General features: G+C 48.5%; 1 protein-coding gene across 1 annotated transcript in view; it reads right to left on the bottom strand.

Moving 5' to 3' along the window:
* LOC115657624 (maltase-glucoamylase, intestinal-like) overlaps positions 1-12,130 on the bottom strand; it is a 181,572-nt gene that overhangs the window by 142,999 nt on the left and 26,443 nt on the right. The window contains exons 8-10 of the mRNA XM_030575679.1: positions 8,550-8,649; positions 7,300-7,412; positions 5,188-5,313 (exon numbers count right to left, since the gene is read on the bottom strand). Of these exons, the coding sequence (XP_030431539.1) occupies positions 5,188-5,313; positions 7,300-7,412; positions 8,550-8,649 (339 nt within the window). The remainder of the gene's footprint in view (positions 1-5,187; positions 5,314-7,299; positions 7,413-8,549; positions 8,650-12,130) is intronic.

Genomic DNA, 12,130 nt, shown 5'->3' with positions numbered 1-12,130 from the left:
CCCCCGCTGGATCTCAGGGCGCACCAGGACCTCCTCAGGCGATTGGCTCAAAATCTGAGCCTGCAGGCAGAGGAGGTCTCGGAGATAGAGGATCCAATTGTCACCATCCTCTCTTCTGATGCTCCCACCAGGGTCGCCCTGCCCTTCATACGGACCATCCAGGCCAACGCCAATACTATCTGGCAGTCCCCGGCCTCCATCCCTCCGACAGCGAAAGGAGTCGAGAGAAAGTACATGGCCCCTTCTAGGGGATACGAATATCTACATGTTCACCCGACTCCCGGTTCACTGGTGGTGCAATCGGTGAATGATAGGGAGCGTCACGGCCAGGAGGCTCCGGCCCCCAAATCCAGAGAAGCCAGGCGGATGGACCTCCTTGGCCGTAAGGTGTATTCGGCTGGGGCGCTGCAGCTCAGGGTCTCTAACCAGCAGGCCCTGCTGAGCAGATACGCCTTTAACTCCTGGGTGGCAGTGGACAAATTTAAGGAGCTGCTGCCACAGGATGCTCGCCAAGAGTTTACGGCCATCTTGGACGAAGGCAAGAAGGTCGCACGCACGGCCTTACAAGCCTCCTTGGACGCTGCGGACTCGGCTGCCCGTACCCTCGCGTCAGGAGTTACGATGCGTCGCATCTCCTGGCTGCAGGTTTCCGGCCTTCCGCCGGAGCTCCAGCACACTATACAGGACCTTCCTTTCGAAGGCCAGGGCCTGTTTTCTGATAAGACAGACCCCAGACTCAAGAGTCTAAAAGACAACCGGGTCATTATGCGGTCCCTCGGGATGCACACCCCCGTGACGCAGCGTAGACCCTTTAGGTCGCAACAACAGCAACAACGTAGGCCGTTTTCCCAGTTCCGCCAGCGGCAGGACCTTTACAGGTGCCGCGGCAGGAACGGCAGGCGCAGGCAGTCTGGGAACCAAGGGGGGCAGAACCAAGGCTCCTCAAAACCCCCGCCTGGTCCTAAGCCTTCATTTTGAAGGTGCGCCCGAGGGCGCAGTAACAGTTTCCCCTATGGATCCTTCCCCCCCGTTTTCCAACCGCCTTTCGTTTTTCCTCCCGGCGTGGTCCCAAATAACATCGGACCGCTGGGTCTTAAGCATGGTGCAGACGGGATACCGCCTGCAGTTTGTTTCATTTCCTCCTTCCCGCCCTCCTTCCTCGTCCCTCTTCAGGGACCCCTCTCACGAGCAATTCCTTCGGCAGGAGGTGCAGACGCTCCTCAGCAAAGGAGCTATAGAGGCGGTTCCGGAAAACGAGAAAGGCAAGGGGTTTTATTCCCGCTACTTTCTGATCCCCAAGGCCAAGGGGGGCCTCAGGCCTATCCTCGACCTGCGAGAACTCAACAAATACCTCGTGAAGTTGAAGTTCCGCATGGTATCCCTGGGGACCATTATTCCATCCCTGGATCCGGGAGACTGGTACGCCGCCCTCGACATGCAGGACGCGTATTTCCACATTGCCATTTGGCCGCGCCACAGACGCTTTCTCCGCTTCGTTGTGGGGGCTCTTCATTATCAATTTGCAGTCCTCCCATTCGGCCTGTCCACGGCCCCGAGGGTGTTTACAAAATGCATGGCAGTTGTCGTGGCGCATCTTCGGCGCAACCGTGTCCACGTGTTCCCTTATCTGGACGACTGGTTGATTCGGGGCACGTCGGAACAGCAGGTCAACAGCCATGTCCGCATGATCACCGCCATATTTGCAAGTCTGGGCCTCTTGATAAACACAGACAAGTCCACTCTGAGGCCCACGCAGAAGGTGGAATTTATCGGGGCCGTCCTGGATGCCACTGTGGGCAGGGCCTCGCTGCCTCTGCAACGGTTCCAGACCATGGCGGCGATCGTTCAACGTTTGCGGTCAGCCCCATTGACGTCAGTGAGGACATGTCTAACCCTGTTAGGCCACATGGCGGCGTGCACTTTTGTGACCGACTACGCTCGGCTCCACATGAGGCCTCTCCAGCTGTGGCTTATCAGTCATTACAGGCCGGCAAGGCAACCTTTAGACATGTTAGTCACAATCCCCCAGAAGGTCTTAGATTCTCTCGGCTGGTGGTTAGACCAGTCCGTATTATGTGCGGGTCTTCCCTTTCACCCCTCTCAGCCCTCGGTATCCCTGACAACGGATGCCTCAGATCTAGGCTGGGGGGCCCACCTAGGGACCCTGCGGACACAGGGCCTGTGGTCCCAGGAGGAGGTGGGGCTCCACATCAACATGCGGGAGTTGAGAGCGGTCCGCCTTGCTTGTCAAGCGTTTTGTCATCAGCTTCAGGGTCGTTGTGTCGCCGTGTTCACGGACAACACGACGACCATGTACTATATCAACAAGCAGGGAGGCACCAGGTCCTCCTCCCTGTGCCACGAGGCGATACGACTCTGGGACTTTTGCGTAGCCCACTCCATTCACCTCAGGGCTTCCTTCCTCCCTGGAGTACGGAACACTCTGGCAGATCGATTGAGCAGATCCTTCCTGTCACACGAGTGGTCCCTTCGCCCGGACGTCGCTCTCTCCATTTTCCGGAGGTGGGGTTATCCCCGGGTGGACCTCTTCGCGTCCAAAGGGAACAGGAAGTGCCAAGCGTTCTGCTCCTTTCAGGGCAGGGAGCCGGGGTCGATAGCGGATGCCTTCCTCATCCAGTGGTCAACCCACCTGTACTATGCATTTCCCCCGTTCCCTCTGGTCCACAAGGTCCTCCTGAAGGTGCGCAGGGACAGGGCTCTCGTGATCATGGTGGCCCCGGCATGGCCCAGGCAGCACTGGTACACCATGCTGCTGGACTTGGCCATAGCCGACCCAGTTCCCCTGCCCCTTCATCCGGACCTGATTACCCAGGACCACGGGACCCTCTGTCACCCAGACCTGCAGTCGCTGCACCTAGCGGCGTGGCTCCTGCGTGGCTGACTGGTTCCGAGCTGCGCTGCTCCACGCCTGTGAGAGAGGTGCTCTTGAGCAGCAGGAAACCGTCCACAAGAGCCACATATTCGGCGAAATGGAAGCGCTTCTCCTGTTGGTGCGTAGAGAGAAATCTCCGCCCTATGGAAGTTTCGGTAACCGAAATCTTAGACTACGTTTGGTCCCTCAAAGGGCAAGGTCTGGCCTTATCGTCGTTGCGAGTCCACCTAGCAGCTATCTCCACCTTTCACCCGGGTGCGGACGGTCGCTCCGTTTTTTCTCACCCGACGGTGTCGAGATTCCTTAAAGGGCTGGAACGTTTATTCCCTAACGTCCGTCCCCCTGCTCCAACCTGGGATCTTAACCTGGTGTTGTCCCGGCTCATGGGGCCCCCCTTTGAGCCGTTAGCTACTTGCTCCCTGCTCTACCTCTCTTGGAAAACTGCCTTTCTAGTGGCTATCACCTCAGCTAGACGGGTGTCGGAGCTCCGAGCTCTTGTGGTAGACCCCCCATATACGGTCTTCCACAAGGACAAGGTGCAGCTGAGACCACACCCTGCTTTTCTGCCCAAGGTGGTCTCAGCCTTCCACGTCAACCAAGAGTTTTTCCTTCCGGTTTTTTTCCCAAAACCTCACTCCTCAGGCAGGGAGCAGCAGCTCCACTCGCTGGATGTCCGTAGGGCTCTCGCGTTCTGCATAGAGAGGACTAAGCCCTTCCGAAAATCCCCCCAGCTTTTCGTGGCGGTAGCAGATCGTATGAAAGGGCTTCCTATCTCCTCCCAGAGGGTATCCTCTTGGGTTACGTCCTGTATCAGGACCTGTTATGACTTGGCCCATGTCCCTACGGGCCGTGTGACTGCGCATTCTACCAGGGCGCAGGCGTCGTCGCTAGCTTTCCTCGCCCGTGTGCCCATCCAGGAAATCTGTCGGGCAGCGACCTGGTCATCGGTCCACACCTTTGCTTCCCACTACGCCCTGGTCCAGCAGTCGAGAGAGGATGCGGCCTTCGGAACTGCAGTGCTCCGTGCCGCGACTTCTCACTCCGACCCCACCGCCTAGGTATGGCTGGGAGTCACCTACCTGGAATGGATGTGAGCAATCACTCGAAGAAGAAAAGACGGTTACTCACCTTTGTAACTGTTGTTCTTCGAGATGTGTTGCTCACATCCATTCCACACCCGCCCTCCTTCCCCACTGTCGGAGTAGCCGGCAAGAAGGAACTGAGGAGCGGGCGGGCCGGCAGGGGTATATATAGAGCGCCATGGCGGCGCCACTCTAGGGGGCGACCTGCCGGCCCACTGGAGTTGCTAGGGTAAAAAAAGTTTCCGACGAACGTGCACGCGCGGCGCGCACACCTACCTGGAATGGATGTGAGCAACACATCTCGAAGAACAACAGTTACAAAGGTGAGTAACCGTCTTTTTTGCACCCAGCTACCGTAGAAACTCTGTGGAACTTAGGTGCCTAGGTCCTAACTGCCATCTCTGCCTTTTAAGAACACTCTTTACAATAGTATCCTTCAACAACAGTAGGCAGCTGTACAGGCTGTATGTCTCTGACACTGCAGGGTAGGACAGCTCTGGGTGGTGACGGGGAATATGATGTGGAACATACTTCAGTGATGCTCCGCAAAGGAGCAGCAAGTATGCTAGGCACTAGCTCTGGGTGTACTACAGCATGTAAGCATGTATATCACTTTCCCATCTGCAAAATGGAGATAACACTGCTTCCTTGTCTACCTCATACACTGAGATTGTAAATTCTTGAGACACTAACTGTCTCCTAATACGTGTTAAAATAGCACAAACAGGTACTGATTTCAACTGGGGCCTTTAAGAGTATGTCTACACAGCTGAGCTCTCAGGCCAGGTCCACAGGGGCCCATGTCAGTGCACTAAAAGTAGCTGTTTAGACAGTGCTTTGAAGTTGTGGCACAAGCTCTGAGGTTCACTCCATTCCTAGCATGCAAGCTCATGTCGAAATGTCTACACAGCTATTTTTAACGCTAACCCGAGTCTGCCGACCCGTCTGGGAGACTGTTTAGACATACCTCTTTGTGCTATGGTAATACAAAGAATAATAACTGTAACCTCCCCAGTTCTGACTCTCAATCTAACATTAAAGGTCCTAAAAGATACTGAAGTCTCTATCAGGTTTGTTAACAGCAGTTTCTATACGTTAACCAGAACTGACTTGTAATAAATTATTCCAGGACTGTAAAAGTAGATCCTAATCTAGGATTTATTCCTGACCTGTTTAAGTACCCTCATTCACTCCCAAAAATATTTTACTTACATAGGGTATCCCAATTGCTCTGTTTCTTTCTACCACAACTTTCAACTCATCAAGAGAGGTATAATTCCAGCGACTAAGCTGGAATCCAAGACTCCAGTATGAAGGCATTGCAGGCATTCCTACCAGCTGAAAGTTAAGAAATGAAAATTAATTTAAAAAAGGTGTGTTGCATTTGCAATTTGTATGTCATTTGTCAGTGCAAGATTACCTAGTTCTTTACTTCTCTGAAACTGCTTATAAATTACTCTGATTCATGTCTAGCACTTGGAACCATAATGGATATTATGCAGTCACAACTGTAAAGTTTTTCCATATTTACTTTTCAAAACTACAAACAAATTATTTGAGTCAATTAAGTTGTGTATATTGCTAGTAATATGAGACGACATAATCCTTATACCTATTACTCATCTTCTTTCTCCCTCTAGCCCTTATTCCATTTGACAATCACTTGTTGCTTCCTATCTCAAACTACACCGTGAACTCTACAGGGTTGAGATGGACTTTTATTATGTGCTTATACATCACCTAATAAGTGGGAGTTTTGATCCTGAATTATGCCTTTGGGCACTATCACAGTACAAATTATAACAACAACACCTATGATTTGAGAAGCAACCAATCAGTTATTGGAGAGGGATATCAGATGTTAAGTCATAAAGACAAACAATAGAGGAAGAAATATCACTATGGAAAGGGCAGCAAGCATACATAAAAATACTGTGGATGAGAAATATTAATAGAACTTGGGGCCAGAGCCACAAAAGAACTTAGGCGTTGCAACACTCAGCATGGCAATGCTCCCAGCCGGGAGCGGGGTCCAGCTGCCCAGCTGTCCAGAAGCCGTGAAATTGACAAGACAGCCAACAGCCCATGCAGGTAACACAGACACTGTATTGCCCTAACTACACCGACATAAGCCTTACGCCTTTCGCGGAAGAGGAATTATGTTGGGGTAGTAGGGCACTTATATCAGTGGGGAGAAGGCTGCCTTATGTCGACCTAACCGTGTAGTGTAGACCAGCCCTTTGTTAGGCACTTAGGTGCATTAGAATGTGATCCACAAAGCCAGCACGGTAGGGGAGGAGCTGCCTAAAGTAACCAGTGGAAGATGCCATGAGAAACGTGTATTTTAAGCCCCAACCCTCTCACAAAGACGGTTGCCTAAATCTAGGCTGCAGGGAGGTGCCTATATGTACTGGCAATCCATGAACCAGGGGAAGATAGGTGCTTCTTAGCCTAACGTGCATCTAGGACCCAATCCCATAGCATGCCCACCTAACTCAACACAAAACAGAGTGCTGGGGAGAGGAAGGAGGCAGCCGTTCTTTATAACCTTTTGTTCCACACACTGGGGATATGGAAGACCATGGGTTCAAGTCCCCCCTCTGTTTGATGATGAGAAGAAATTTTAATGGAGATCTGCCACCTCTCAGGTGAGTGCTGTAACCACTGGGCTATGGAATATTCTGATGCGAGTCTCCCTCCATCTTTCCCATTGAAGTTGCTCTACCTTAATTAAATAATTGAAATAACTGAACTAAATATTAATTTGGCCACAGAAACAGGGAAAATGACTCTATAGTCCAGTGCTTTGCCCAAGCCCACTCAGCACTCGAGTCCCAGTTCCAGAGCTCTGTGCACTAGGCTATACTGCCTCAGTAAGTTTTCAAAAGGGACCAGGTGATACCACTTCACCCACCTTGTCTCTTTAATATCTTGAGTGTGACACGGCTACAACTACCCTAAGTTTTCAAAAGGCATTTTATGTTATGTGAGAGCATTCCTTGAAAATGATGTTGACCTGAACAAATAGAAACCACAAAAATAATGGCTAATGTTGTTTGACCAAAAGATACATTAGCATTACGAGAGGTTTAGAGTAGCATTGGCGGTTTGTCATTGCTAATGAAATCACTACACTATGGAAAAAAGGCTAGGAACAAAGGGAAGCACTCTCTTTACAGACTGATACATGCAGTCTTTAAGCATGCATTGAAACATTTCATTGCAATATAATCACAACAAATATGAAATGACTGATAAGAGCCTGATCGCAATATATCAGCACCTACATTATTTATGGTACTACCTCATCTGATATAAACATACCTTTACATATTCTTGAACAACTTGCTCCGGAGTGTCTCCTAAGAAGACATAAAAATCTAGAATTCCACCAGTTGTTCTGTAAGTTGCTGCTGGGGCAGGTTGGAGAGCAAATTCTATCAGAAAAGGAATTTAAGAGGAAAGTTTAAACATAAGCTAAACACTCAATGGATCCATGCAATGTTCACATTAAGGATAAGTAAATGAGTTCAGAAAAAAACAAGGACATCCTGAATCATCCTTGAAATCAAATGGAGGTTGTGAAATATTCAGATTTTATTTTATTTGACATGCCTTTGCAAACAAAAAGGAATCTCTAGCAAGCCAGCACATCTTCACAGTCTCAAAAGGCTTAGACGGTTCTGATAAGCAGAGACAGTTGTGTATGTTGCTCTGATGAAAAGCAACACTATGATCCTTTCATGACCTGTCATTACAATTGAGGCCTTGATCTTGCAATGCATTGCACTTGGGCAGATACCTGTGTAATGCCAACAGGCCCCGGTCAGTAGGATCGAACTGGGGACTTCCGGAGTTTAGTGCATGAGTGTCTATCGCGTGAACTAAAAGCCAACTGGCTGTTAGCTAAGGCTGTAGAAGGGACTCATTTAACTCTCTTAAGTGGTCTTGGTGCCACTAGTTGCACAGAACAGCACACTCAGGAGGTGTGTGAGTTACAGCTGCACAGAGCACTATACTCTTCAAAAGGGCTCCAGCCAGGGACAAATACATTGTGGAACTGGGGCCTTATATGTGATTCTAAAGCTAGTTTTAAAGTAGCCATTGTTCACCTTAAATAGATTTAACATTGCTTCTTTAGGATATATATAGCTGCTGCTTGATATTTTTAAAGACAGAGTTTCCCGTCAAGTTTTACATGTGTAGTTGTGCTAAAACACATGCCTGATTCTGACCTTTAAATCAACTCACTTTTGGTTCACTGTGTAGCAATCCAGCAGATACACCTCTATCCCGCTATAACGCAGTCATGGGGAGCCAAAAATCCCATTATAGCTGAAACCCTCTTATAGTGGGGTAGGTGTGGCAGGGCTCTGGTGATGATTTAAAGAGCTCTGGGCTCCAACTGCTGCGGGGAGCCCCAGGCCCTTTAAAGCGCCATCAGAGCCCCACTGCTACTGCGCTATACTTGAACCCATGTTATATCGGGTCACGTTATAGCGGGGTAGAGGTGTATTTTTTTTTTAACATTAAGCTATAACAGTTGGAAATAGTTATAGTGAAGTCTTTCTTACCCATGGCATTACTGTTCATTAAGAACACACCAAAAGAGGCTCCACTGTTATCTTCCAAGCACAAGAAGAAAGTGTGAGCTCCATACAAGTTATGAGTGCCCTTAAAATAAAAGACAAGGAAAAGAAGTAAATTAAAACCCATAGGCACACACACTGATACACTGTGAAAATTTCCTGGAGAGATACAAATTGAAACCGCTGATCACTCCTGCTAAAGAAACAAACAAAACCCCTGAATTTTTCCTATATTTTCTTGCATTTTTCTCCTTGCTGGGGATGTTTTCTATTCACCAGTAAATGGAAAATCAGTACACAGATAGTTGCTTAAAACATGCAGATAAAATAGGTAGACAGATATGACAGACCTTTTGATGAGTGTGCATGCATCACAAAAAATGTTTTTATGCTAAATGTGCACATCAAGCAGACAATATACTTCATATGCCATTCAGGGCATACATATTTCCATGTGTATTTTATGTAAATCAGAGATTTTTGTTTCTTTTAAATGACATTACTATCAATATTTGTTTCTTCTATCATTAGCAACAAAAAGAGCTTGTGAAGTGATAACAGACTTTGTCATAGTCCTCCTTTCCTGCAAAAGAAAGACCAGCACTGTGGATAAGATCCTCAGAAAATGCAAATCAGTGCAATTGCATTGATTTCAATGGAGCTACACTGATTAACACAAGTAAAGATCTGGCCCCACAGCTCTACCCACCAAGAATCAAAGAGAAGCAAATCACAGTAGAGATGGACCAAAACCAGAATCATTTTTCCAACTGCCACTGAAATTTGTAATGGGCTAGAGACATGCACTATCCTTGATTTTGGTTTTACAAAACAAAATCAAGACTTGGGGGTTTGCTGAGCCATAGTGGTTTTGCTGAGTGGGTTTGCAAAGAGAGTGGGTCTCTAGTAATTAGACCAGGGGCGGCAAACTTTTAGATCTGAGGTCTGCACTGGGTTTCAGAAATTGTATGAAGGGCTGGTTAGGGGAGGCTGTGCCTCCCCAAACAGCCAGGCATGGCCCGACTCATGCCCCAAATCTGATCCCCCTGCTTCTTGCCCCCTAACTTCCCCCCTGGGATCTCTGACCCATCCACTCATCCTGCTTTATGTCTCCTGACCACCCCCAGACCCCTCGCCCCTAACTGCCCCCTGCCATCCCATCCAACCCCTCCTCTCTTTCCTTACTATCCCCCCAGGACTCCTGCCCCATTCACACACCCCCTTCTCCCTGTCTCCTGACCACTCCCAGAACCCCCACCCCGACTGCCTCCTGCTGCCTCACCCAATTCCTCCTCTCATTTCTGACTCCATACACACACATACACACACACCCTCCCTGACCGCCCTTGGAACCCCTGCCCCTATTTAACCCCACTGTTCCCCGCCCTCTGACCATCTCCACCTCGGCATACCTCAGAGCTGGTCCTAGATAATACTTAGGAAAAGCAGTGGCTATATTTGTTCTACCAATGTAGTCTACACTCCTTACAGAACAGTGGGAGAGGGGCCATGGACATACCTCCAGACCCTCTCTATGGCCTGGTTGCTGAAGTCAGCACTGGCTGGCTTTCTCTTGCCTCTGCTAGAGAATTAGGACCAGATTTTTTTTAATGGAAGTTGGGTGCCTAGTGATATTTTCAAAAATACCTAGGCCCCTAACTTCCACTGGTGCTTTTGAAACAACTTCTTGGGACCTACATGCATCTTTAGGTGCCTCAACATCTTTTGAAATCTGTCCCTTAGGCCCAGATCAACAAAGGGATTTAGGTGCGTAAGGTCCAAATTTAGGTACTACTGTGATCTACAAAACCCCTGCTCATCTATCACCTAACCCCTTAGGTGCCTAACCTCACCAGGCACTTACATTTCCACTGTAGAAAGCCCCTAGATACCTAAATTTCTGCTTGTGGGCAGATGCACTACTGCCTCAGGTGGGCTTCCAGATGCCTCTCTCATGCCTAAACCTTATTGTGATTCACAGACAAAGTGGAGATAGGCATTGCCTTCCCAATCTTGCCCGTGGGGCCCGATTCAGTAGATGTGCTCAGAGCACAACTAACCATACACAAAACAGCTGGAGGAGGGGGAAAGAGACAAAGTCATTTATAACCTTTAGCCCAGTGATTAGGGCACTGAGCCGGGATGTGGGAGACCCTGGTACAATTCCCTCACTCTACCAGGAGTTTCTTACCGTTCAGATGAGTGCCCTAACGCCTGGACAGTGGGATATTCTGAGATGGGCCTCTCTCAATTTTCTGTTGTTCCATTTTGTATTAAATAACCATTTAAACGTTTATTGGGCCAGAGAAAAAGTGAGTGTGACTCTACAGTCCAGTCCTGAGAGGTAGGAACCTCTATTCAAATCCCTTGGCACAGTGGAGAATTGAACTGGGGCTCCAGTATCTTGGATGAGTACCCTAACCACTAAACTAAAAATTATAGGGAGGCCACTATTTCCCTCCTTCACCCTTCATGACCCCCTCCCCCGGCACACACACACACTATTTTGTGAGGAGTTAGGTAGGCACGGAGGCTGTTTCTAGTGCCTAAACCATTCTCACAAGAGCACCTAACTGCAGTAGAGAGATTCCCAGCAGTTGACTGCAAGGAAACATAGGCAGCAAACTCTATGAGAGGGGTGGAGCTTATGAGACACCCTTCTCATCAGCATCTCCCACTGGATAGCCTGGGCACCTCCCCACATAGTGTGCTAACTTTTGTGGATCCCCTTCTCAGCCATCTCACTCTCCGTAGGCATTGTATAGGTGCTTAAAAAGCTCAGCATTGCAACACCAAAATCCCTTTCTGGATCAAGGCCTAAGTGACCAAACAATGCTGCAGCTGTACAGTGCAATGAGGGGGAAGGGACTCTATGCACTGACTCCTCCTCTAGTACACTCATGCAGGACAGCCATAATTTAGCTGTATAGCAACCCAATCTTCCAGTCCTTGCTCAGCCAAAACTCCCACTGAAGTTTTCCTTAAAGGCTGATGGTCAAAGAGATAGAGGCCCTGATTCAGCAAAACACATGCTTAAAATTAAGCACCTGCCTCAGAGCTTTGCTGAATTGGGCCAAAATGATAAATAGACTTCCTTAAAAGTTACACTGATTAGTTATAAATAATCTAGTTTAAGGTCCATAAAGCTATGTCTACACTACGCATCTTTAAGCAACACAGCTATGCCGCTACAGCCGTGCTGCTGAAAGGTGCACAGTGCAGCTGCTCTTTGTGAGCGGGAGAGAGCTCTCACACCGACAAAAAAACCTCCAGCCCCAACACGCGGCAATAGCTTTGTCAGCAGGAGAACTTTCTTGCTGACAAAGCGCTGCTCACACTTTTTGTTATTTGGGTGGCATCTTTTTTTCACACCCATGAACGACAAAAGTTTTACCAAAAAAGTCCAGTGTAGATAAAGTCTAAAAGATTTTATATACGGCAAGTGATATGTTTGTTATTAGTAAACAGTCCTTCATTAATAATATATATTATTTTGTTGATTCATAATGTCTAAAATCTGTCTACATACCAACACCTATCTAATCCTTAGCTGTTTATTTGCAACT

The sequence above is a fragment of the Gopherus evgoodei genome, chromosome 9 (genome assembly GCF_007399415.2).
Source record: "Gopherus evgoodei ecotype Sinaloan lineage chromosome 9, rGopEvg1_v1.p, whole genome shotgun sequence".
In the NCBI taxonomy this organism is placed as follows: domain Eukaryota; kingdom Metazoa; phylum Chordata; order Testudines; family Testudinidae; genus Gopherus; species Gopherus evgoodei.
This window is presented reverse-complemented; position numbering and strand designations above follow the sequence as displayed.